Source organism: Rhinolophus ferrumequinum, chromosome 20 (assembly GCF_004115265.2).
Source record: "Rhinolophus ferrumequinum isolate MPI-CBG mRhiFer1 chromosome 20, mRhiFer1_v1.p, whole genome shotgun sequence".
NCBI lineage: Eukaryota > Metazoa > Chordata > Mammalia > Chiroptera > Rhinolophidae > Rhinolophus > Rhinolophus ferrumequinum.
The window spans coordinates 23,991,171-24,013,957 of record NC_046303.1 but is presented as its reverse complement, the minus strand read 5'-3'; the positions used below and the strand labels follow the sequence as shown (position 1 = coordinate 24,013,957).

Here is a 22,787-nt window from a genome sequence, read left to right as displayed (position 1 = left end):
CTTCAGGTCTATACTCAGTGAGTTCTTCCCTGCTGAGCCTATTTTTAAAAAAACAACCGCAGAACACTCACTACACATGCACATTCTGTTCAATTTCTCTGCTGACATAATGTATATTTATTAGTTTAATTTGTCTTCCTCCACTAAAACATAAGGTCGTGAGGGCAGGAAGCATTGTCTGTTTTGTTCAAAGTGCACTGGCAGTGCTAAGATTCGTTCCTGGCATCTGGTAGTCACTGAATAAATATATGCTGAATCAATTTATATCATTGTTGTTGTTGTTGTTATTGTTAAGCTACCATTTCACTTTTTACTTAGTTGTTGCATCAATATTCTATTTGAGTATGGAGTACACTCTTCATTATTATTCTTTATAATTAAATTGTGGGAGTAGGTCACTACATCCTCATTTTTAAAGGATTCTGAGATAATCATCTACTATGAGTTTATGTATTTTGACTCATTGTCATTTAACTGCCTGGGGCTGATGGCAAAGTTGTATGAGGGAACTTGCTGGGTAAGCTAAGATTACAGCAAACTGGACATTTAAGTACAATAGTTTAGGTTGTTTCTTAGAAATTTGACTTTTGTAGAAGAAAATAAGAAATAAGTTAAAAGACATACATAAATCAATTGGTTTTTTTTTCTTTTTTCTTTTTTTTTCTATAGCCAGTACAAGAGAAATTGTTCTTTTTAGAGTGTACAGAGAATTTAGGTAATGACCACTAAATAATAACACATGGATGTCCGGTTTAACTGCTATTCAGCCAACTACTATCCCTTTATTTGTGAGATGAATCATAAAAGTTCAGATTTTCAACACCTTTTGAAGTCATAATGCATTTGTTAATATATAAGAGAAGTTCCTACAGAGCTGTAATATGCTAAATGGGAGAATTCTTCCATAAGACAAGCAATTATATAACTTCGTTAATTGTAGCCTTATGTTATATTTTTTTGTTACTTTTACTAACCTATGGATGTTTAATATAGAAGCATAAGTCAGTTGTCAAACTCAATCACTCTGGTAGTCAAGGTGAAGACAGAATTATGCTCACACATTTAATTGATGGGCTTACAAAATCATCTGCACAATATTTTATGACTAATAATAAGTATTAAAAGGGTAACTGGAGTGCTTCACTTTTACATTGGCAAAGCAACAATCTTTTCTGGAAATTTCCAGTAGAGCTGGATTGAATTTTGAGAAAAATTTTCTTAGCCTTTTGAGGATTTTGTCCAGCAATCTGCCATAACAAGAGAGATATGTAATGGGTCATAAATTATGATTCAAGAGGGATTTCATTTAAATAAAACATGGTAGAAACTTTGTTATACAAATGATATTTTGAATGAAGAAAGTTAAGAAATCTGAGGAATCTGTTATGTCTTTTCTAAATTACATATTTATTTTAATAGGAGAATACATTCCAAGGCTTCAATATGCAAATATATAAACTTGGAAAATGTGAATCTGAAGGTTAACTGTTAAATTTTATTTTTAAAATTATATATGATTTACATTTAATTCAGGTAAATAAAACCAAAGATTTCAAAAAAGCACCTATCTCCAAATAATTCATTAAGCTTAGTTATGCTGAACAATCTGGGAAATAATTTATAATTCCAAAAGATCCATCTTATAGTTTATTTCAAGTCAATAAATACTTATTTTTACTTAAATATTTTAGAGATAATATGAGAATAAACTACCTGTAATTTCATGAAGCTTAGAATCAGCAGGAAACAAGCAATGTCACAAGTATACAAAACAACTGGATATTAACTTTTCATAAGTCGCATTAGCATATGCAGTTGGTATAACAGCTGGAGATGTTCAGAATTATATGAATGTTGTGAAAGAATATAAAACTCATTCTATGAAGACCAGAGAGCAGTATATATTTTATAATTTCATCTTTCCAACTAATATATACCTACAAATTTATTCAATTATATCACAATATGCCTCATTAAGAAACAACTTTTATTATATAGAATCTAGTATCAGGCATTTTAAAATAGAATAGTCAGAATCAGACTGAAATAATTTAAATAAGGAGATACAATGGAAACAAATAAACAACAATTTCTGTCTTAAAAAAACAATTAGAGATAAAAAGGGAGATGATCAGAGAGTTTTGGTATTTAATAGATAATTCACTATAAGAATTAGGATAGTTTCAGTAAAACAAGAAAAGCTTCTACTCTATAAACAAATAGGTAGTAAAATAATATAAAGGAAAAATAATATAAAGATAAGATGAGAGAAGGAATGCATAAAAAAGTTTTCAAAATTTGGTGTGGTAAAGAAAATAAATTGGTGTAAAAAGGAAATTAAAAGAATAGCTGCAGGTTCAAGGTGGCACATGAAATATAGACTTTTAAAAAGTATATCTATTGTGGCGTTGGAATAATGGTAAGGCAGAAAAGGTGATGAAATTAAATCACGATGGGTAGTAGATTAGTACAGACACCTCATGGAGTAGAGAAATTTACAAAGCAATACATAAAAGGGAACCACTGCAAAAGGAACTCTCCTAGACAACTAAGGATCAGGGACAGCAGAGCTCCAACAGAAATGAGAGGAGTTACAGGAAGTGAGCAGGTCAGCCATGGGATTAAGAGAATGGTTACAGCATAGCCTGGCCAGAGCCCCCCTTCAGAGCAGCTCCTGGTGGCATTTTGTCCCCAGGATAACAACAGGGGAAGGACTCTCTAATAGAAGTGCTGCTGGGACACTGAGTACACAGTGTGGGAATTGGTAATAGAGACAAACGGCATTCTCATAGTGACCAAGATAAAACTAGAAATTCAATGCAATTTCTTTTAAACTCACATTTTAAAAACGTGAGACATTACTTAACACACGGCAGAGAAAAAATGTCATGAAATTTGGACAGGATAACTAGGGAGTCATAGTATACAACAGTCTATCATAAGAATCAACAAATAGATGAATGTAGCAAAGGAAAAGACAGCAATACTCTATAATCTATCATTTTATCTTAGGTGAAGTACGTCAAATCAAGGGGTGAAACGCTGGACGAATGAACAGCTTTTGTTGGGACCACTAGATTTCAATCTGACGGAAAGAAAGTGTTCCATTCCCACTTCATCCTACTCTGTCAACGCATGAATGAGAAAAATGCCAATTTTAGAGATTTAAGGTTATACATTTAAAACAAAATGTAAAATTAATAAAAAGAAGATACAGAAGAACATTTCAGTAATCTTGGCTTGTGGAAAGCCTTTTCTAAAGTATAAAATTGAGATATCATTCAGCATAGAAGTAGTAGATGACAATTTTAAATGTTTATATGGCTAGAAAAAGTATTTAAATTGAAAGCGAGCTGAACAACCTAGAAGAAAACATTTGCAACATATATAAAATGATAACATTAATATGTATGCACTAAGATCTTAATATGGACATGAAAAAGACAAATCGAAAGGAACATGGGCAAATAAAAGAGCATATGTTTTATATTAAAAACACAAAAGTTTGTTATACATAAGAAAAAAATGCTTGTTTTGAGCATCTGTAGTTTGGGCCTTATTTCATTGTGAGGAAACATACTGCTGAACCCCAAGTTTTGGTAGGTCTATCTCACAAGCAAACCAACTACACTGACCCGAACAATGGGATAGGCATGTGGCCAACCAGGCAAATGAGACACTTTTCCTCTGGAATTTGAATCTGAATTGTGATCTTTGAGACACAAAGATCCAAATGGGTTGCTGATTCTTTCCTATGTGGCCACTTGCAAGGAAAGTAGTGCAAAAAATAAATGTTCCTTTAAGAATTTACAGTGATTGCTGTAAATTTAAATGGGAAGTTACTCCAACTGTAGCATATTGATATGGCTTCTAACGCCTTACTTACATGACAATTGATGTACTAAATCAGTTGTTCTCCATGCTGCTTGCACATAATCAGCAGGGGTGCGTTTTGAAAAATTCAAGTATCTGGGCCCAACCCTCTGATATTCTGATTCTGGCTACAGTTTCCACATCTCCTTCAACCCACAACTATGTCCTTATAGAGATTTCTCCACCCAAACTTTATATGATGAAAACACTGGTTGACCAATGACTCACCATGATATATCAGAAGCAGTAAGAAATAGACAGCTGCGGCAATACAACTACCTTGGGAGTAATTCGAGGACAGGGAAGAATGCCATTGACAAATGGGCAATATTTCAAACACTAAGGTTTTCTGTCTACCTTTTTTGGACAGAATGATGACCAGAGTGTAGTAAACACACCAATTCAGCAATACTTGCTAATCATATATCACACACTACGAAAGACTTGAAAAAAAGTAAGAATGGAGAATTAGTAATGAAAGGAAAATGTACACAACCGAATTTCTCAGAATGAACCCATAATTGGAACTATAAATGCCCCTTAACAATGCCAGTCAGCATTTTTGTTTAGTCACTCCCAGTGAGTGTTCGAAAAGCTCATGTTCATGTTGGTGGAGGCTGTAGAAGAGGTAGAGAACATTGATTTATCTTCAGCAAGGAGGATAGTTACTGGCTGTGAAATACTCAGTTGTCACCAAAGGAAGGAATGATTGAATTCTAACATGTTACTGTACCTCAAGGGAATCGGCCAGCTACTGAGGGATAGCCTAAATCCACAGGACCCTTTCTATAACAGAACTGCAGGTTTGCCTTGCTGAACTAGACATTTATTTTAGCAATTGGATTTACTTTTCCTTCCCATTATGCCTTTGTCAATGGTCATAGCAATTGACTTACTGAATGCAGTGTCTCACATATAGCTGTCTCTTTTCAAGGACTTTCTTTAACAGGGAAGGAAGAAAAGCACTGGGCTGATGCCCAAGGGACTTAAAGGCCTTCACATATATTTTTTTTTATCAGGGAAAAGCAGTTGGTTAATAGAACATTGGCATAGCCTATTAAAGACTCAGTCTCTGAATAAGTAGGAGCACTTAAATGGTGTAGCATGTGCACTGAACTATGTGATGCCATTTACCCATGTCAGAAAGCATGGTTCTGGGGCCAAAAGGTAAAGCTTGGGTGATGAAATTTACAATTACACTTAAGACTTTCTGTGATGGTTAATTTTATGTGTCAACCTGGTTGGTTCAGGGAGTATCCAGACAGTTGATCAAACATTATTATTGGTATTTCAGTGAAGATATTTTTGGATGAGATTAACATTTAAGCTGATAGACTGTGTAAAGCAGGTTACCCTCCATAACGTAGGTGGACCTTATCTAATTAGTTGAAGATCTAAGTAGCACAAAAGTCTGACGGTACTGCAGAAAAAACTGGGACATTGGCCCTTTCTGATTCTACAATAGCTTGCCAGCCTTTAGATTAAAACTGGAACATTAACTCTATAGATTTTGGACATGTGAGCCAAATCCTCATACTAAATATTTTCCTACATATCCTATTGTTTCTGTTTCTCTGAAAATCACTGACTAATACACCCACTTTCAAATATTTGCTTCCCATCCCTATGGTTTTGAAAGCTATGGCTTACCTGTTTTAACACCAAAGCAAGGAATGCTGCCATATGAGACAATGAAATTTTCATTGAATTAGAAGCTAAAACTAACACCTGGATATTTTGAGACTCGTCATACCACTAGACAAACAGGCCAATAGAAAAATATGATGTTAACTGGTATAATTGACTCTGATTCCCAAGAAGAATTAGGTTTGCTGCTATACAATGGGAATATGGAGTACTACCTAATGGGATCTCTGCTCCAACCGTGGGTTTAGTCATTAAAGGCTAAGTTACATACAGTAACAAACACAATCTTACTGGCATAACTTGACAGGCTTCATTCTATGGGGATCATGGGTAAGCAGGGGTCAGGAGGAGCTCTCACTCTTCCTGTCTTCACTCTGATATCCAAGCTAACAAAAGAGCCAATTCTGGAATACTGCTGATTACTGTAGGAAAGGAAAAGAACGTGTGGAAACTCTACTTTCTTCCACAGTTATTATGAGAGAAAGCCATGTGGCTACGCAATACCTAGGGTTAAAGGAAATGAAATAAAATCAAGGGCCTGGGAGAAGGCCAGGAAATATTTGATAGATAGCACTAGTACTGTCATGTGCCACCATGCCTATCAGTACAGGTAAGTGAGGGACTAATTCAGTCCTGTACAAACAAGACTACCAAAGTCTGAGACCTAGCAGGTAAAAATACTTAGGTCACTCCGCTGGATAAACATTTTTGAGCAGTTGACATATTGGCAGGAAAATATTTTGTATTTTAGCTACAACTCTCAATCATTTGCAAAAGCAGGACTATAGACTTTACATGTGTTTCATTCTTTATATTATTAAAAACATAATTTCATTAAATTCATATTTTAGTTTATTTTATTTTGTCCTTGTATTTCTGTATTTTAGACCAAATGCAGAGAGAGGAGAAATAGTCATCTGCAGACTTGAAGCTTGATATAGTAACTACATGAGAATTTAGGTTGTCTATATTTTAGGAGGAGGAGTGTGTTTTCAGTTATATATTTAGTAGTAGCAATATGTTGACTGATATAATTATTTTTCAATTTGTGTGTTCAGAAAAGAAGGGATATTGGACAGCCCAATGGTTGGGCTGTAGTGAACACTTATTGTTTATTCCTACCAAGAATTCATCTTTCGTTCTTAGGTAATAGCACCATCATTTGGCTTTGAGGAAACAAACCACTTAGACATAGTCTTGACAGGACTCTCAGTCAAGACACCCCCTCCCAAACTAGCCAAGGCTATGACATAAGAAATAAGATATACCAGTGGATGTGCTTCGCCCTGGGCTTTGAAGCAGAGAAATAAGAATACCAAAAGCAATCGAAAGAAATTATTTTCAGCAGTAACTACCATGGGACTGTGTTCTCTATTCCAGCTACTCTGTTGCCTCAAATTGTCCTGATTCCTACCTTTTCTGTTATAGTTCTTCATTGTCTATTAACTCTATGAACAACTTCATAATGTTCCAGGAAACTTTATTTTGGATAATAAGTTAGGGTGTATTTCTGGTGTTTATAGAAAAGTAAGTCTAATTAATACCGTATTCAACTTTATAATTGATCACAGACATGCAAGTTCAAATGACAAGAATATAGTTTTATCTTTCACTCTGGACTAAAATAGAAATTGCTAAAGATAGCTAATTTCAGGGAGGTTGTGGAAAATAAGCATTATACACTGCTGTTGAGATTGGAACTCAGTACAGACTTTTTGTAAAGCACTTTGGCAAAACCGTACGAAATTAAAAATGAAAATATTTGCAACCAAGCAATTCTACCTATATCAATCTATTCAATGAAAATATTTGAATATGCTTTTTTAAAAAAATACATAAATTGTAAATAGCATATTGGATAATAATTTTAAAATATAGGTATGCTAACTGTTTATTGATAATGGAATAGCTGACAAGCTATGGAATATTGTACAGCTCTTAAAAATAATGAAACTGACCAATATGCACTGAATTCTAAAAATATCCATCATATGCTTTTGAGTATAATAAAAGAACTATATGTAAAAAAATCTACTTATCTATACAACATATATATGTGTGTCTGTATATGAGTGCATTATGCACATATGAATACATTATATATGTAAATGAATTACATACATACATTAGTTTTATGTTTATAGAAAAGTTCTGGGAGGATACACGCAAACAATTCATAATAGAAATACTTGAGGAATGATATTGCTTGAAGTGGGGCCTTTACCTTACTTCTCAAATATTATTCATTGCAGTGTGTATTTTCACACACACACACACACACAAAAGAAAATATATATACATAACTTTTTTTTCACTATATTAAAGTATAGTAGATGATAATAGGATGCCTACAATTGAAAAAGTAAAAGGAAACATAGTAGTATATATTTAAAATCGAGTAGGGAAAAATGAAATGAGAAACAAGGCTAAACTCAATGTTATTGCAGCATTTAGATAGAACTAAAGTGGTCATGTTAGTTATAATTATTAATTAGTATTGCTATAAACAGCACTGATAATAAATAACATTAATTGAGCACATATTATGTGATAAGTGCATTTTCACATGCTTCATGGCATCAATCAACCAATTTAACTTCAGAACTATCCTATAAAAAAGCTAATATTTTTGTCATTTTACGGAGAAGACCTGAAGACACAGAGAGGTTCAGTTATAAGGCTTCTAATTAGCACATTCAGTAGGCATTGCATTCAACTATGAAAAACAGGGAAATCCTAGATTTACTTCTTTGGGTGGAGCTACAGAGATATTGGAATAGCTAAACTTTTGAATGCACATTTTCTTAATCCTGCAAACTAAACACTACTTCTTGGAAGTTCAGACTATTAAAGAAGAAGAAAAAGAGCCATTTTGCCTGAGTTTCTGTGTTAATATAAAGACTTTACTTTTGTTTGGCATTGTCTAGATAGGGACTCCCTGTGTGGCTGACATAGCCAATAATTTGATCATAATCCTTTAGATTCAGGAGTCTGAAGCTTGACAAAGGCATTGTTCTGAACTAAATTCCTGTGGTGAGCCTGCCTTTTACAGCAAGAAGGTTCCACAGACCACTGCTCAGTATTTGAAAACTGACACTGCACAGCAGGTAACAGGGAGTGGAAGAAAGAGATGAATGTAATTGTGGGAGCCTGTGCTAATAATTGCGTTGTGTTTAAATTTATTTAACATAGAGACATTGGTATATATTTTATTCTGAGCATTTAAAAGAGTACGGAGAAGTTCAATATTTAATTTCCAGTTTCTGAGAATAACCCAGGAGACTTATTTTAATCATACTGCCTTTTTTTTTTTTTTTTAACAGAAAGCATGTGTAAGTTTTATAGGCCTCTCTCCACTCATTGGCCTAATGTTTACTCTCACGTTGAAGGAGAGAAAACAGGTCAGTAGAAGAAGATGACATTGATTAGTTAACTAGGTCAAATTAATGATGACTGATTTATGACATCAAAAGTATATGGTTTCTGTTGAAAAATACTTTTATTTTACTGTATATTATCTATTAACAATAAAGTATCTTATAAGAGAGTGGTATTCATTAGATTTTTTGTAGTAATTGAAAAATTATATGATGATTTGAATCTTTTTTAACTAGCTTTTTCTCTATTCTGTAGATTTGTATCCCATATGTAACAAATAAAGAACAGTTTTTCAGATAGTTTAGAAATTTAACCACCCAGCTAGCGTGTGTGTGTGTGCATTTATGTGTGTGATTATTATTAGTATTAGTATTAATATTACTTCACAATATTTAAAAGAGAGGAAAATGTACTTGAAACAGGTTTTTTGAAAAATAGCATTTGCATTGATTTATTTTATGTAGTTGATATTCAATGTTTTTTGTATGCTGTTCTGGCTTCTGTATTCAAATAATATTATTTTTAGGCATGTCAGGCTGCTTATTTAATTAAATAGTATTAAATAAGTTTATGGTCATGATATTTCCTTGGACTTACCCTGGCATTGGTCCATTTCCAGCAAGACTGTAAACCTGACGAGGATTTAGTAGATATTGGAATTTTCTGTAAATCCTATCAAATGAAAACATTAAAGAAAAAAACAGATATTTATTAATACCCCAAATTAAAAAAAAAATAGCACCCCTTAATGTTATAATTATGTATATGGTTATAACTACATATATTTAATAAATTTTGCGTTAATAATATTAGAAGTATAAAAGCTCAATAGGAACTACAGTTTCTTTTTAAAACAAAGCCTTCGTGGCAATTATAAAGGCAATAGAGCTTATAAATTAGAAATAATGATATTTGTATTTTAAATATGCATATGCATTTAGAACATTAGCCTTCTTTTAAAATCTTTTAGCACATTAGATTTCAAATAAATATTTTTAAAATATCGCTATAAAATTACTAAAATATCTTCTCTTAATAGATCCGTGTGAAATTTATAGGTTATTGAACCAGACTAACAGAGATGAAAACTATCTATCCCAAAAATAAATTTAGAATATGCACTTTGTATGCACGCATACGTATGTAAGAAAAGACTGTGACTTCATTTGCCTATTTATTTCACATAAACAATCATCATGATCAGCTGGCTCATAAAATGGCTAAACTGTTTCAACTGTATATATTAAATAATTCATTTTTTTCTGAAAGAAATCAATCTTTGTACAACAAATGCAACAGAAACGTTTCTAAATACACATATAGCCCACATCATTAGAAGTCTTAGACAAGAAAAAATAAAAGCTAAGGAATATATTTAGATTTTTAAATTCATTTTTACATTCATGTACAAATATGACTACATATTTTCAAACACATCCTACTATGTTTACTGATAGAAACTCTCCAAATTAATTATGTAATATCTGCTTATACTCCCCTCACGCCCAAATCTGCAATAACCCTCACATTCTAGATCTTGATTAACCGAATCACCTGGTTACTCAAGAAAGATCTTAAGAGTCATTCTAGTACCTCGTTTTTCTCAACACATGAACCTGATTGTGGATAATCCTATACCTTCTACTGAATAATCTCTATCAAACCTGGCTATGCCATCTCACTGCCTTCCTTTAGGCCAGGGGTGTATAAACTGCGGCCCGCGGGCCAACTGCGGCCCACAATCCATTGTTAATTGGCCCGCAGCAAATTCCAAAAATATATTTAGTTTACTTAAATAAACCAGGTGAGGCAATACGTACTTCACCTCGAGTGAGTGGCCCGGCTGTGTGTGTATTTTACCGCATATGGCCCTTGGTGAAAAACGTTGAAAAAAGTTTGGACACCCCTGATTTAGGCTTTCAAGTTTTCTCACCAGTTCCATAAAAATCTTGCCTATCTAGTACTCTTCTACACTGTTATTTAAGTACAGCCATTCTAATATACAATATTTTATTACATTTAGAATCGTTTGTGTCTCAATTTTTCCCCTTCCCCTTGAAATTTAACCTCAGTGAATATCTCCGGTTTCCCCCACAAACACAACACCCTTTCACGAATCTGTCTTTCTTCTTTCCCCAGGCTAACATTTACTTATATCAGAACCAACTCAAAGCTACTTCCTTGTCAAAGACTTCTCAGTCTTAAGAAATAGTCATTTCTTCTTCTGAATTTCTGTAGCACCTTTATTTAAAACATATCCAGTTTAGCATTTATCACATGATATTGCAATATATCTGTCATGCAAGGCATCAGGCGGGGTCAGCTCACGCTCCCCACATAAGAACGCAGGACATGGTGAGGCCAAAAAGGAACACCCACGGAGCCATAGATAGGGGAGTCATACCACTACATTCTCACTGGCGGCTGAGCTGGAGACACAGGCAGCAGGAGCCACACTATCCACAGCCTACCATCCACTACTCTGCAATCCACAAGCCACACGCCACCATGCTAACTGCAATCCGTGCTTGCCAACCATCATCTACTTGCTAGCCCCCCTTTTCTGTTAGCGTAGCCACAACAATTATATTAGTGGCCAATGGCTCACTGGTTACAGCTGACGGCCAACTAGCCACAGCTGATGGCCATCCAATCACAGTCGATGGCCATTTACTACCTGAGCCAGCACCTTTCCACATGAGGCCACGAGCCTGGAAACTGCACTCCTGGCTCTGTCCCCACAATATCTGTTTATGTGCCTGCTTCTGTGCATGACTGTGTTATATGTCTTTTATCCCCAGTACCAAGTAGAGTTTGCATTACGCTCAGGCACTGGTATCTAAAGGACCATGTGTGGTCCACTTTCACACATGTTGACTGATATGGGAAACATTGTATGAGTATGTGATTCTGTGACCTTCTGCTAGCTATCTAACATATCAAAGTCAAAAAAGCCAAAGTATTTTGAAAGGAAAACTCTGAATGGAATCAGATTGTTTGCGAAAATTTATGTTTGCATTTGTAATAGATCTTTCTGAAAACATATTTACATTTCCTGTGACTTTGAATGGTCCCTGTTAGTATACAAAGGACAAGTAATAAGTGAGTGTGCATATGGAAACACTCGAATATCCTACCACTCCTCCATTATGTTTAGTTTAATTATGACTTCATGTATCTATATGTTGTTGTTTTTTATCCCTTAATTTAAAGAAAATTATTTTTATGTACTGGGAAAAGGAAAAGGCATGCATTCAAAGGAAGGATATTCTTTCTACATGATGAATGTTATCTTAATTTGAGGAAATGGTTTCTCCTTTGAAATATATTCTTTATTTTTTTTCTGTTGAGATTTCATTTCTGTGCAATTCCAAATATGAGTTTAAGTCTTATCTAATTCTTTAAGAATTTACTGTTTTTCAAGACATCAATAATATATACAGCAGACAGACTGTTAGTGCTGGAGGAAATAATTTAGTGTTATTATTTAATTATTTATATCTCTGTAAGTGAGGCAACTATTCTCTTTATAAAAAACATTATAAATATTTTAATTATTAAGCCACTATTTATTGAACATAGTTTCTATTATGATAGCAGAGTTAAAATATAAGTCACATTTTGCAAAAAAATACCTTTTAAGCAGAAATAATATTTTTCTTGATTAAAAAATGAAGAATGCATTTCATTTTATTGAAATACAGCTGGAAAATTAAATGGCAAGAAATCACAAAATTTTTATTCATGGAAACATTTCAACTTCACTATTTGATAAATCACAAATGTAATTTTTGTTTTATTATAACAGTGTTAGTGCTTTTATCTGATTGCTAGTTTATTGGTTAAAATCAGTAAAAACCTCTAGAAATTATTAAGTATAATCACATTTTTATCCTCTTTACAAGAGTATAAGAAATACTTAATTTGGTTATCTTCAGATTTTTTTCTTAAATATTATGAATGAATTATCAATTCATTACAAAAATGAACAATTTGTGATCTCAGCCAGAATATTCAGATACCTGATAATGATGCTCCTTGTTATTCAGATTAAATGTATTGTGCTTCCTCAGGAATTATACCATCATATTCTCCAAAATGCACATGCAGACAATCATTATAATATGTCTGCCTAGAAGTTGAATATAAATTCTGTTCCTCAGTACTTGATTAGATTTAACTGAAATCATGTTATAGACAATTTAGAGAAACAAATTGTCTTAATCTGTATTTTTTACCTTTCCCTAAATTTTTGGAAAGTGAAATGAGAAAGATTCACTGCCAAATTTGGGGAAAGTTTAAAAATAATAAAGGCCATATGAGACAAACCCTCAGCTAATATCATACTTTATGGTGAAAAACTGAAAGCTTTTTCATTTCTAAGATCAGGAACAAGACAAGGAAGTCCACTCTCACCACTGTTATTCAGAGTAATATCGGAAGTCCTAGCCAGAGCAATCAGGCAAGAGAAAGAAATAAAAGGCTTCCAAATTAGGAATGAAGAAGTCAAATTGTCATTTTTTGCAAATAATATGATTCTTTATAAAGAAAATCCTAAAGACTCCACCGAAAAACTATTAGAAATAATAAACAAATACAGTAAAGTTGCAGGATACAAAATCAATGTACAAAAATCCATTGGTTCCTATATACCAAATATGAAATTTCAGAAAAAGAAATAATAATAATAATAATAATAAAAGATTCCTTTTGCAATTGGAACAAAAAGAGTGAAATATCTAGGAATAAAGTTAACAAAGAACACGAAGGACCTATAAATTGAAAATTACAAGACATTATTAAAAGAAATCAAAGAAGACACAAAGACACATGTTCATGGATTAGAAGAATCAACATAGTTGAAATGGCCATGTTACCCAAAGCAATATGCAGATTTAATGTAATCCCTATCAAAATCGCAATGGCATTTTTGAAAGATATAAAACAAAAAAACAACAGAGTTTTATTGAATCACAAACACCCCAAATAGCCAAACCAATCCTGAGAAAAAAGAACAAGTCTGGAGGCATCACACACCCTGACTTCAAATTATACTACAAAGCGACAATAATCAAAACAGCATGGTAGTAGCAGAAAAGCAGACATCCAGACTGATGGAACAGAATTGAGAACCAAGATATAAACCCACATATATGTGGGCAAATAATATTTGACAAAGGAGCCAAAAACATACAATGAAGAACAAAAAGCATCTTCAATAAATGGTGTCGAGAAAATTGGAAAGACACGTGCAAAAGAATGAAACTATACTGTGAGAGAACCAATTTTCATTCAACAGTATTTGTCGAGCCATATTGTATGCAAAGCTCTTTGATAGGACTAGGATAGAAAGGTAGGATGGACAGAATCCAGATACCAGAGCTATGATAATAAGAATATTTATAAAAGTCTATTATTATATTAAAATTTCAACTGTGAAAAAAAGAAGAGATCATATCAATATGTTACATATAGATACTAGAATCATTTATTTCATATTACAATCAGTAGACCATGAGAAATAATTTTTCCAAATATTTTTTACACCATGATTTCAGTTAATATATATGCATATATGTAGCATAGAAATAAAAAAATGACTTAAAAAAACATACCGTTCTCCTTGCTTTCCTCCACTTTTGGGGTTGACAAAAACTAAAAGCGGATGAGTACCAGGAACAGGAGTGATCTAGAAGAAAAGTTGAATATGTAACCAAATTATTTATCACAATGTATATGAAGAGGAATCCTTGGTTATTTCTAAGTCATGAAGTACCAATTAGTAAATTCAAGAATATGGCTCTTTTGTTCTGAACTGTGTATACATAGATATATATAGTTCAGGGTTTAACTGAGTTGCTCAATAGATCTATTTATCTATCTATATATAGTGAATATATATGTATGTATATATGTGTGTGTGTGTGTGTGTGTGTGTGTGTGTGTGTGTATCTATCTAGATATCTAGATATATATTTCTCTATATATATCTCTATCTATCTATCTATCTATCTATCTATCTATCTATCTATCTATCTATCTATCTATCTTTCTATCTATCTATCTATATAGAGAGAGATTCACTCCACAAAGCGGAAAGATCTAGCTGGATATAGGGCAGAGAGGAAGACTGCTGAGAATGGAATAAGTTTGAATAGCTATGAGATGAAAACAAAGGGTATAATTTATGGGGCAGTGAGTAAACCAGCCAGAATAAAGCAGCATATAGTGGGGAAAAAATATTAGAAGAAAAGAATCAAATTATAGAGAGCCCTACTTACATAGAGGACCCCTACTTTAGAGCTCTGTGGCATGGGTAGAATTCATCTTTCCAACCACTTGTGAATAAAATGACTTAAGGGCCATTTCTGCCTAAAAGTCTCTGTCCACAGGATGTCTTCCCAGTGCTTTATTTTTTTCTTCAAGAGTAGAGGGCCGGTTAATTAAATCTATTTGCAAAATGGGAGTCCATTAAATTGACTGTGTCCTTACTATATGTTATGCACTGGTTTCATCACTACTCATTTCTTGGTTGAACAAGAAAAAAAGGCTTGCCCTAGTAGAGCTTATATTCTAGTGGAGAAACAGGCAATAAACAAATATACAGACAAACATTAATTAGTAGTAAAACATTTCAGGAAGAGAAGTAAGGCAGGTAAGGAGATAGCACTTTGTTGGCGGGGGTGGAGTTTTTTTGATAGGTTGGTAAGGAAGAACTCTTGTAGTTTACATGACTTCAATGTTAAGACGTAAACTCTTTATAAAAGTATTCTGATTCAATATACGTCTATACAACTCTCATCTAAATAGTATGACAAAACAATATTTAGTAACAAAAATATGCAAGTAATGGAGTGTTCTAAATATTAAGTTGAAAACTTTTAGATCAACTTACTTTCTCAAAATAGATTCAATGTGTCCTTTATTGCTGTATTTCCTTCCTAGAAAGTACCCTTAAATATTTAATATGATAATTAAAAACAACCATGTTACCATATCATGTCCTCATTTTCTTCCTTTTTAAACAAGGTAAGATAAATTATTTTACCAACACATTTCCTGTAAATCCTTAAATAAAATGACAACTTTCTAATGACTATAGGCAAGGAGAGAATGTTAAAATCTTTGCATTAATTATATGAGAAGTTTCTGTACAATAGTCTTTATTGTTCTACTCTTATCCAACTTGTTCTCATTTTACAATTTTGCATATCTGCCTCTGATTTACTTTCCTTTGAAAAGAGGATACAGGTTGTTTCTGATTTGTCTCTCATTCAGTTGGGAGATGGAATGAATGAGATGGATCTGTGGTAAATTTTCAGTTGTTCTCCCTGAACCAAATGTGCTCAATCAATTAATGTACAGAAGTGTTTACTAGGTTAAGTCATTGTGCTACTGGCTTGCAACATATGCTCTTCTCCCCCGCCCTTCACTCCCACCCCCTGGAAGCTAAAATGAAGAAAACCCAAACACACCTTTATGTGAATAACAGTATTTAATTTCCTGTGTTTCTCATCCTATTATTAAATCAGATCAACTTTTAAAGTTTCCACATGTAGAAAAGCAATGGTAACAGATGTGGATATCAGTTGATTTTTGCACTTAATTTGAATTATCACTCCTTAGTTTTGTTCTTGAGCAAATCACTAAATCTGAACCCAAATACACATTAGGATGATGCTCCCCAAATACAACATTCAGCTTATCATAATATGAGATTACATTAAATTCACACTGGGTTCAATATTTAGAATTCATTGGTAAACATCTTTTGGAATGCCTTTCAGAAATATTTATTTATTGAAATATTTAAAGGCATCATTATTATTTATCAAATAAAGATCAATGCCATAATACATAACAATTGTGTTCTAAGCTGCACATTACTGTAAACAAATAAATATCCCAATAGAAAATTACAGTCTGTAGAGGATTTCAAAATACAAAAATACTGATCTCATTCTTATAGGTAGTTAAATGAATAAATGGGTCAAGTAGATTAGAAAAAATAGAAGATAATTTAGATAAAGAAAGAATTTAGAAGAATGATGATACTCTACAAGAGATAAAAATCAAACACCCAAAATGGAAGTACAGGAATAATAAAACAAATTTAACAATCTTTTCCACATATCCCCTTATCAAAAATTAGGCTTAAAATATAAAACTATATAAAAAATAAAACATTAGAAATTTTAGATATCTATTTGTAAGTTATAAGACTCTGTGGAATAGTGCCCCTTTGACAACGATGTAAACAGATTAAAAACCTGACCTAATGTAACCTATATTTAAGGAGTGAAATGTTAGATTAAACATCAGCATCACAAAGACTCTTGTGTTAAGGTATCATTTAACGGTGTTATACTAGATATGTCAAGATTCCAGGCAAATCTGGGAATTTTGAATGTTCATTCAAAAAGCTTTAAAGATCTGCTAAACTTTATTATTATAAAAAGAAGTCTAATTAGTAAATTTGGGTGTTAGAAGACAGAAAATGCGGAGTTCATACTTTTAAAAGCCGAAGACCTATAGTACTGCATAGTCATTTTCAAGTCTGAAAAGTTAAAAATAAACAACTACTGTGTTCACAAATAGTCCTGGAAAAAAAAAAAAAAGCAGCATCTCAGTGTCAGAGTATCTGCTATTGTCACTTAATTCTCATATTATTCCCCATCCTTAATGTAAAAACCTTGACCAAGGGGAAATTTTGTAAGATTGTCCCCTATATTCACACCTGTGTCTTGGAAGCTGTTGCTACTGCTTGCATGTATGTGTGTGTGTGTGTGTGTGTGCGTGTGTGTGTATATTTCTTTTAAAGAGCTTTAAAAAAATCATAACTTTTGGTGCCATGTCATGTAAGAACACAAATAAATATTGCAAGTAGAAACAAATGTTTTTTTTTCTGATGTGACATACATTGAAAATTGCTATGAACTGAATTGTGTCTCCGCAAATTCACATGTTGAAGCCCTACCCACACCTTGTGGTGGTAATTGGAAATTGGCATTTTGGGAGGCAATTAAGGCTCGATGACGTCATGAGGGTGGGAGTTTCATGATGGAGTGAATATCATTATCAGAAGAGATCTCTCTCTCTTTCTCCACAAACAAACACAAGGACATGTGGGTGCACAGAGAGATGGCTGCCACCTACAAGCCAAGAGAAGAGGTAGGTCTCAGAATATAATCTATCTTGCCAGCACCTTGATCTTAAACTTCCCAGCCTCTATAGAGCTAGGAGAAATAAATATCTGTTGTTTGAGCCACGCAGTTTATGATATTGTGTTGTAGTAGCCCAAGCTGACTAATATAGATGTATCCTACGAAACTCAAGAATGCTCCTTAAAAAGGAAGAATGAGAGTGTCTAGTGACCTTTCTCTGGATGAGACCATGAAATTTGATATCATGAGGGCCAGTACCAATCTTTGATCATAAGGTGACCTTGAAGATACCACAGATGGTTGATGGGAAAGGTAGTATCGTGCCTGATGAAAACATGGAGCTTATTAACTGAGATCCTACTTATGGACTATGTTTATGAAAGAAAAATTTACTGCTCTCTTGTCTGAACCACTGTTGTGTTTTATTTAGTTCTTATTTCTGTTTTTTTCCCTGTTAAACTCTGCAGAACCTAATTGTAATTGATGTGAAACACAAGATCCATAGAGAAAAAGATTTGGATACAGTTGAAACTAGGCATAGACACTTTGTTCTTCATCAAACTTGTTAATAGTTCCCGTGACTGAAAAACAACAGAAAAGTGACATCAAAATCTATGAATGTCTTCTATATTTCATTTCATTTTATATTATATTATTCTCATTATTGAATATGGGCATAATCATTTTCAGTCAATCCTTTTGTGACTTAAGTAGTTTAAAATAAGGGGAAAAAAGTAGGTATTATTAGATATGACATTTCTATTAGTTAATTCAATATATTTGATTCCAGATTCTACTTTACAGAGAGTTCTAAATTGTGTAAGAACTTAAAAACAGAATTCAAAATTCAGTCCAAGGGAGCTAATTTGTATTATAATGTAAATCATATATACTTAAAGGAATTTAAGTAGGTTAAAGGAATACAAGCAAATTTCTTGGTTTCTAAAACTCAGTGTATCTGATTTTAACAAATAAAGTTATATGGAACTACCTTGCAACATATTTTGTTGTTTTACACTAATATTTTAATTTTTATATTTGAAATACTTCCAAATTTAGAAAAATTGCAAACACTGTACAAACTCTTTCCTGAACAACTTCGCAGTAAGTTGCCAAAATGATACCTCATCATTTCCATTTACTTTAAGATTGCCTACACACAAGAATATTCTGTTTCATAAATACAACACAACTGTCCAAGTCAGATGTTAATGTGATTCTGGACTAGATTCTTTTGTTATAAAAGCCATTATTGAGACAATTGGTGAAACTTGAATGGAATCTGAAGATTGGACATCACTAATGTATCAATTATATGTAAGTTCACTAATTCGAACTATATCTAATATAGTCTTCAACATGACACATTTTGAATTTTTACATCTATACAATAATTCTGAAATAAGATGTACAACTCATTTGTTTTGAAAACTGTTTTATTGTCATACTAAAATATTGTATTTGTTTTGTTACAAATTTGATGGGATGGAAGGAAGAAGACAAACACATGAATACAAATAACTCTGTTAGCCTAAAACTATTTGTTCTTGGAAGTAAACACGTATACAGCACTTGAAATAATTATAAGTGGAACAGTATGTAGAACATATGAAGGAAAAGTTGTTCTGTTTAAAGCTTAAAAAGCAAACAAACAAACAAACAAACAAATCCCTGAACCTGTTCTCAGGCTCACATCACCCCAGCATTGTGCTTGAGGCATCTCTATATAACCCTGGGCTTCTCAAAAACCGTTTTAAGAAACATTAAGATAGGGTAATAATATATAACCCGGAAAATATTAATAAAGGGAGAAAATTTTTAAGCAAGACTTTATAGCATGTGTAGTACTTGAAATCTTAAAGAATGCTTATAAACTTGGTGTGAAGGGCATTCCAGAAAAAGACGTTCATCCAAGGTTCTCCTCTACAGAGAATAGAGCTAGTCCTATGTAATCTTATTTACTCATATAAAGGGACAACTTCATACATTAAATATTAAAGAACATGACTTTATAGACAGACAGATATGGATCCCAGTTCAACTATGGCTTTCTATATATACTCTCCCCCTTAGTAATTTCATTTTATATGATGGTTTTAAGTTCCATCAATATGCCTTTTACTTCCAAATCCTTATTTGTCCTCCTGCCTAAGTTCTAGATCCACATATCTGTCCTCCTACTTGGCATCTCCATTAATATGTCTCACAGCATCAGAAATTTGTCTCCAAACCTTATTTACCTAGCCCCTTCTCCATGTCAGTCAATGACGACTCCACCATTTCAGCTACATGTGCCACACATCTTTGAGATGCACCTGACTCCTCATTTCTAATCTGGCAATCTTACTGAAAATTACAGAGAACTCCAACTCTCTGCCCTGGAAGTTATCTTATACAGCTCCATTTCCCCCCTATATCTTTTATAATCTAGCACGTTATTTGTATGGAGACTTGGACTCATTTTAAAGGTTGTTGTAATATTCAAAGTATAAAGTAATAATTCTGGACTTACAGAGGGAGTTGAAATGACAATGAACAGATGATTATGAAAGAATCAACAGGCTTGAGGATCCCAAAGTAGGCAAAGGACACACACACACACACACACACACACACACACACGCACACGCATGCATCAAATAAAGGGAATTACTTTGATACACACACACACACTATATAGTTGGGTATACCGCATGTGTGATGTATAGTTTTCAGTCTTGGTGATTACAAGAATGAGACACTGCAAATAAGAAAGATAGCAGGGATAAGGAGAAGCAGAGAGGTGGTTTAGTTTTAGGTATCTCATTATAAAGGTCTTCCTTTTTTTCTTATGTTAAGAACATTACAAACTGGACTTTTCAGTTTTCAAGTGATCCTTTTATTTGGAAAATTTTCTCAAAGAACAATTAGGGACAAGGTAACTTTAGTTTACCACAGTTTAAACAATTATTCTGTTGTTCTAATTATTTATTCACGTGTGGACAGTCATCTTGTTACATCTCCTGTATGTTAAGATATCGTAGTTTCAATTACATTTGATCATATGTATTAAGTGTAAACCTATGGTGTGAGCGATGACAGAGACAGAGTGCCGAACCACCTCTATTTGAAGTCCCCTAGGATTCGGGTTAATTAATGAGACTCATCCTAAGGTTATACATGATCTATTACTTCCTCTAATTAGAAATAATAATCCTGATCATTATGCTGGTTAGCTGGAAAGAAGTAAGATGAATGTGCTTAACTATGATTAATAGTCTTCTTTAAGCAGTGTAGATCTCTTCTGTCACTGAGGTATATGCAAACTGGGCTGCAACTCAATGCTTTTTTATGATATATATTTTTTAAAACTTCACAAAAAATTGACTTTCTGGTAGATCTTTTTACCTTTCCTGACAAAGAACCACCATTTTATTATTTTAAAATTGATTACCACAACAAAAATTACTTACATTTCCACTTTGCAAGAAATAGCTATCCGGAAATTTAATCTTTTACCTTTTTAAATATTTTCCCCAAAATGCTTTCAATACCTATGTGTACCGTGTTCTACTCCATTCTTCTAAAGTGAAAGAGACCATTTCACATGATTATATACGATTTTTTTAAAATTAAACAATTATGATGATGATTATTTATCAGTATTTATTCATTGCTGTTTTTTAAGAGCTGATGTCTATACTTTGCTTACTGACAACTTTACCTGACATTTTGTATGCGAAAGAAAGCATGGAATGATGTTATCTGGTTAGAGAGATGAAACACATCCACGTAAAAAGCTAATTACCTATTGTTTTCAATGTGACTAATTTAGTTGGGATAAGATTAAATATTTCCGATTCTTTTTGATAAAAAAAGAAAATGCAACTTATATTGATGTAAGTTTAAAGTTTGTGAAACACTCTGCATGCACATGTAATTTTAATTTTGGTTTAATTTGGTTTAATTTTGGTAAAGTCAGGTATAATTATCCAAATCTTAGGAAACTGAGACCAGAGAAGTTTGAGATTTTAACTAAGATTGCTAAACACACAGATATGACTTCAAAAAGTATAGATTCTGATTTCCTCTTTTGATAATTCACTTCTATGTGGTCTATCTAATGTAATAATTTTATCATTCAGAATTTTCTCTTTTTATATTTGAGTTTAATAATTCATAATATATTTTCTATTCACAATGCATTTTATTACATTAAAACAAAGTAATCTAGTTATCAATGTTCAAGCAATTATTAAATGTTCCATGAGATGTTCTATACAATGAAGAAGCTAGCATTTAGGCAACTACTCTGTGCTCTATACTGTGCTTTCAAATTAAAGAATATAAAAGACATAATCTATAGTATCCCAGATAAAATAATAAATGAAAAAGAAGACATAAAATCATGTATATTGAATGAATGTAACATTATATAACTTTACGTGGTAAATGGTAAGTTTTCCTAGAGAATATGAAACTTGAAGCATATTATTAAGGAAAGGAATTGGAAACTGGAAGAGAGAAACATATAGGTAGGAAAATTAAAAAAAAATAAAAAAGAAATTCACAATTTCATAGAGTATTGCTTCATTGATTGTTTTCATGATGGAGTGAGAAACAGAGGCAAATAAAATACATTCACTCTGTAGGACATTTTAAAATGCATATGGAAATAAATCTTGTTCTCAATGTCAGAGACACTAGGGGTAATTCACAGCTTTATAAAGCACTGAAAACATGATT

The 22,787-nt window shown here is 32.8% G+C and overlaps 1 protein-coding gene across 7 annotated transcripts in view; it reads right to left on the bottom strand.

The window, feature by feature from the left end:
* The window catches only part of DGKB (diacylglycerol kinase beta), a 698,162-nt gene that overhangs the window by 385,864 nt on the left and 289,511 nt on the right, over window positions 1–22,787 (bottom strand). For all 7 annotated transcript variants that reach the window (XM_033088916.1, XM_033088914.1, XM_033088918.1 and 4 more), the window contains 2 exons: window positions 14,514–14,587; window positions 9,496–9,570 (listed from right to left, as the gene is read on the bottom strand). In XM_033088916.1, coding sequence (XP_032944807.1) covers window positions 9,496–9,570; window positions 14,514–14,587 — 149 coding nt within the window. The remainder of the gene's footprint in view (window positions 1–9,495; window positions 9,571–14,513; window positions 14,588–22,787) is intronic.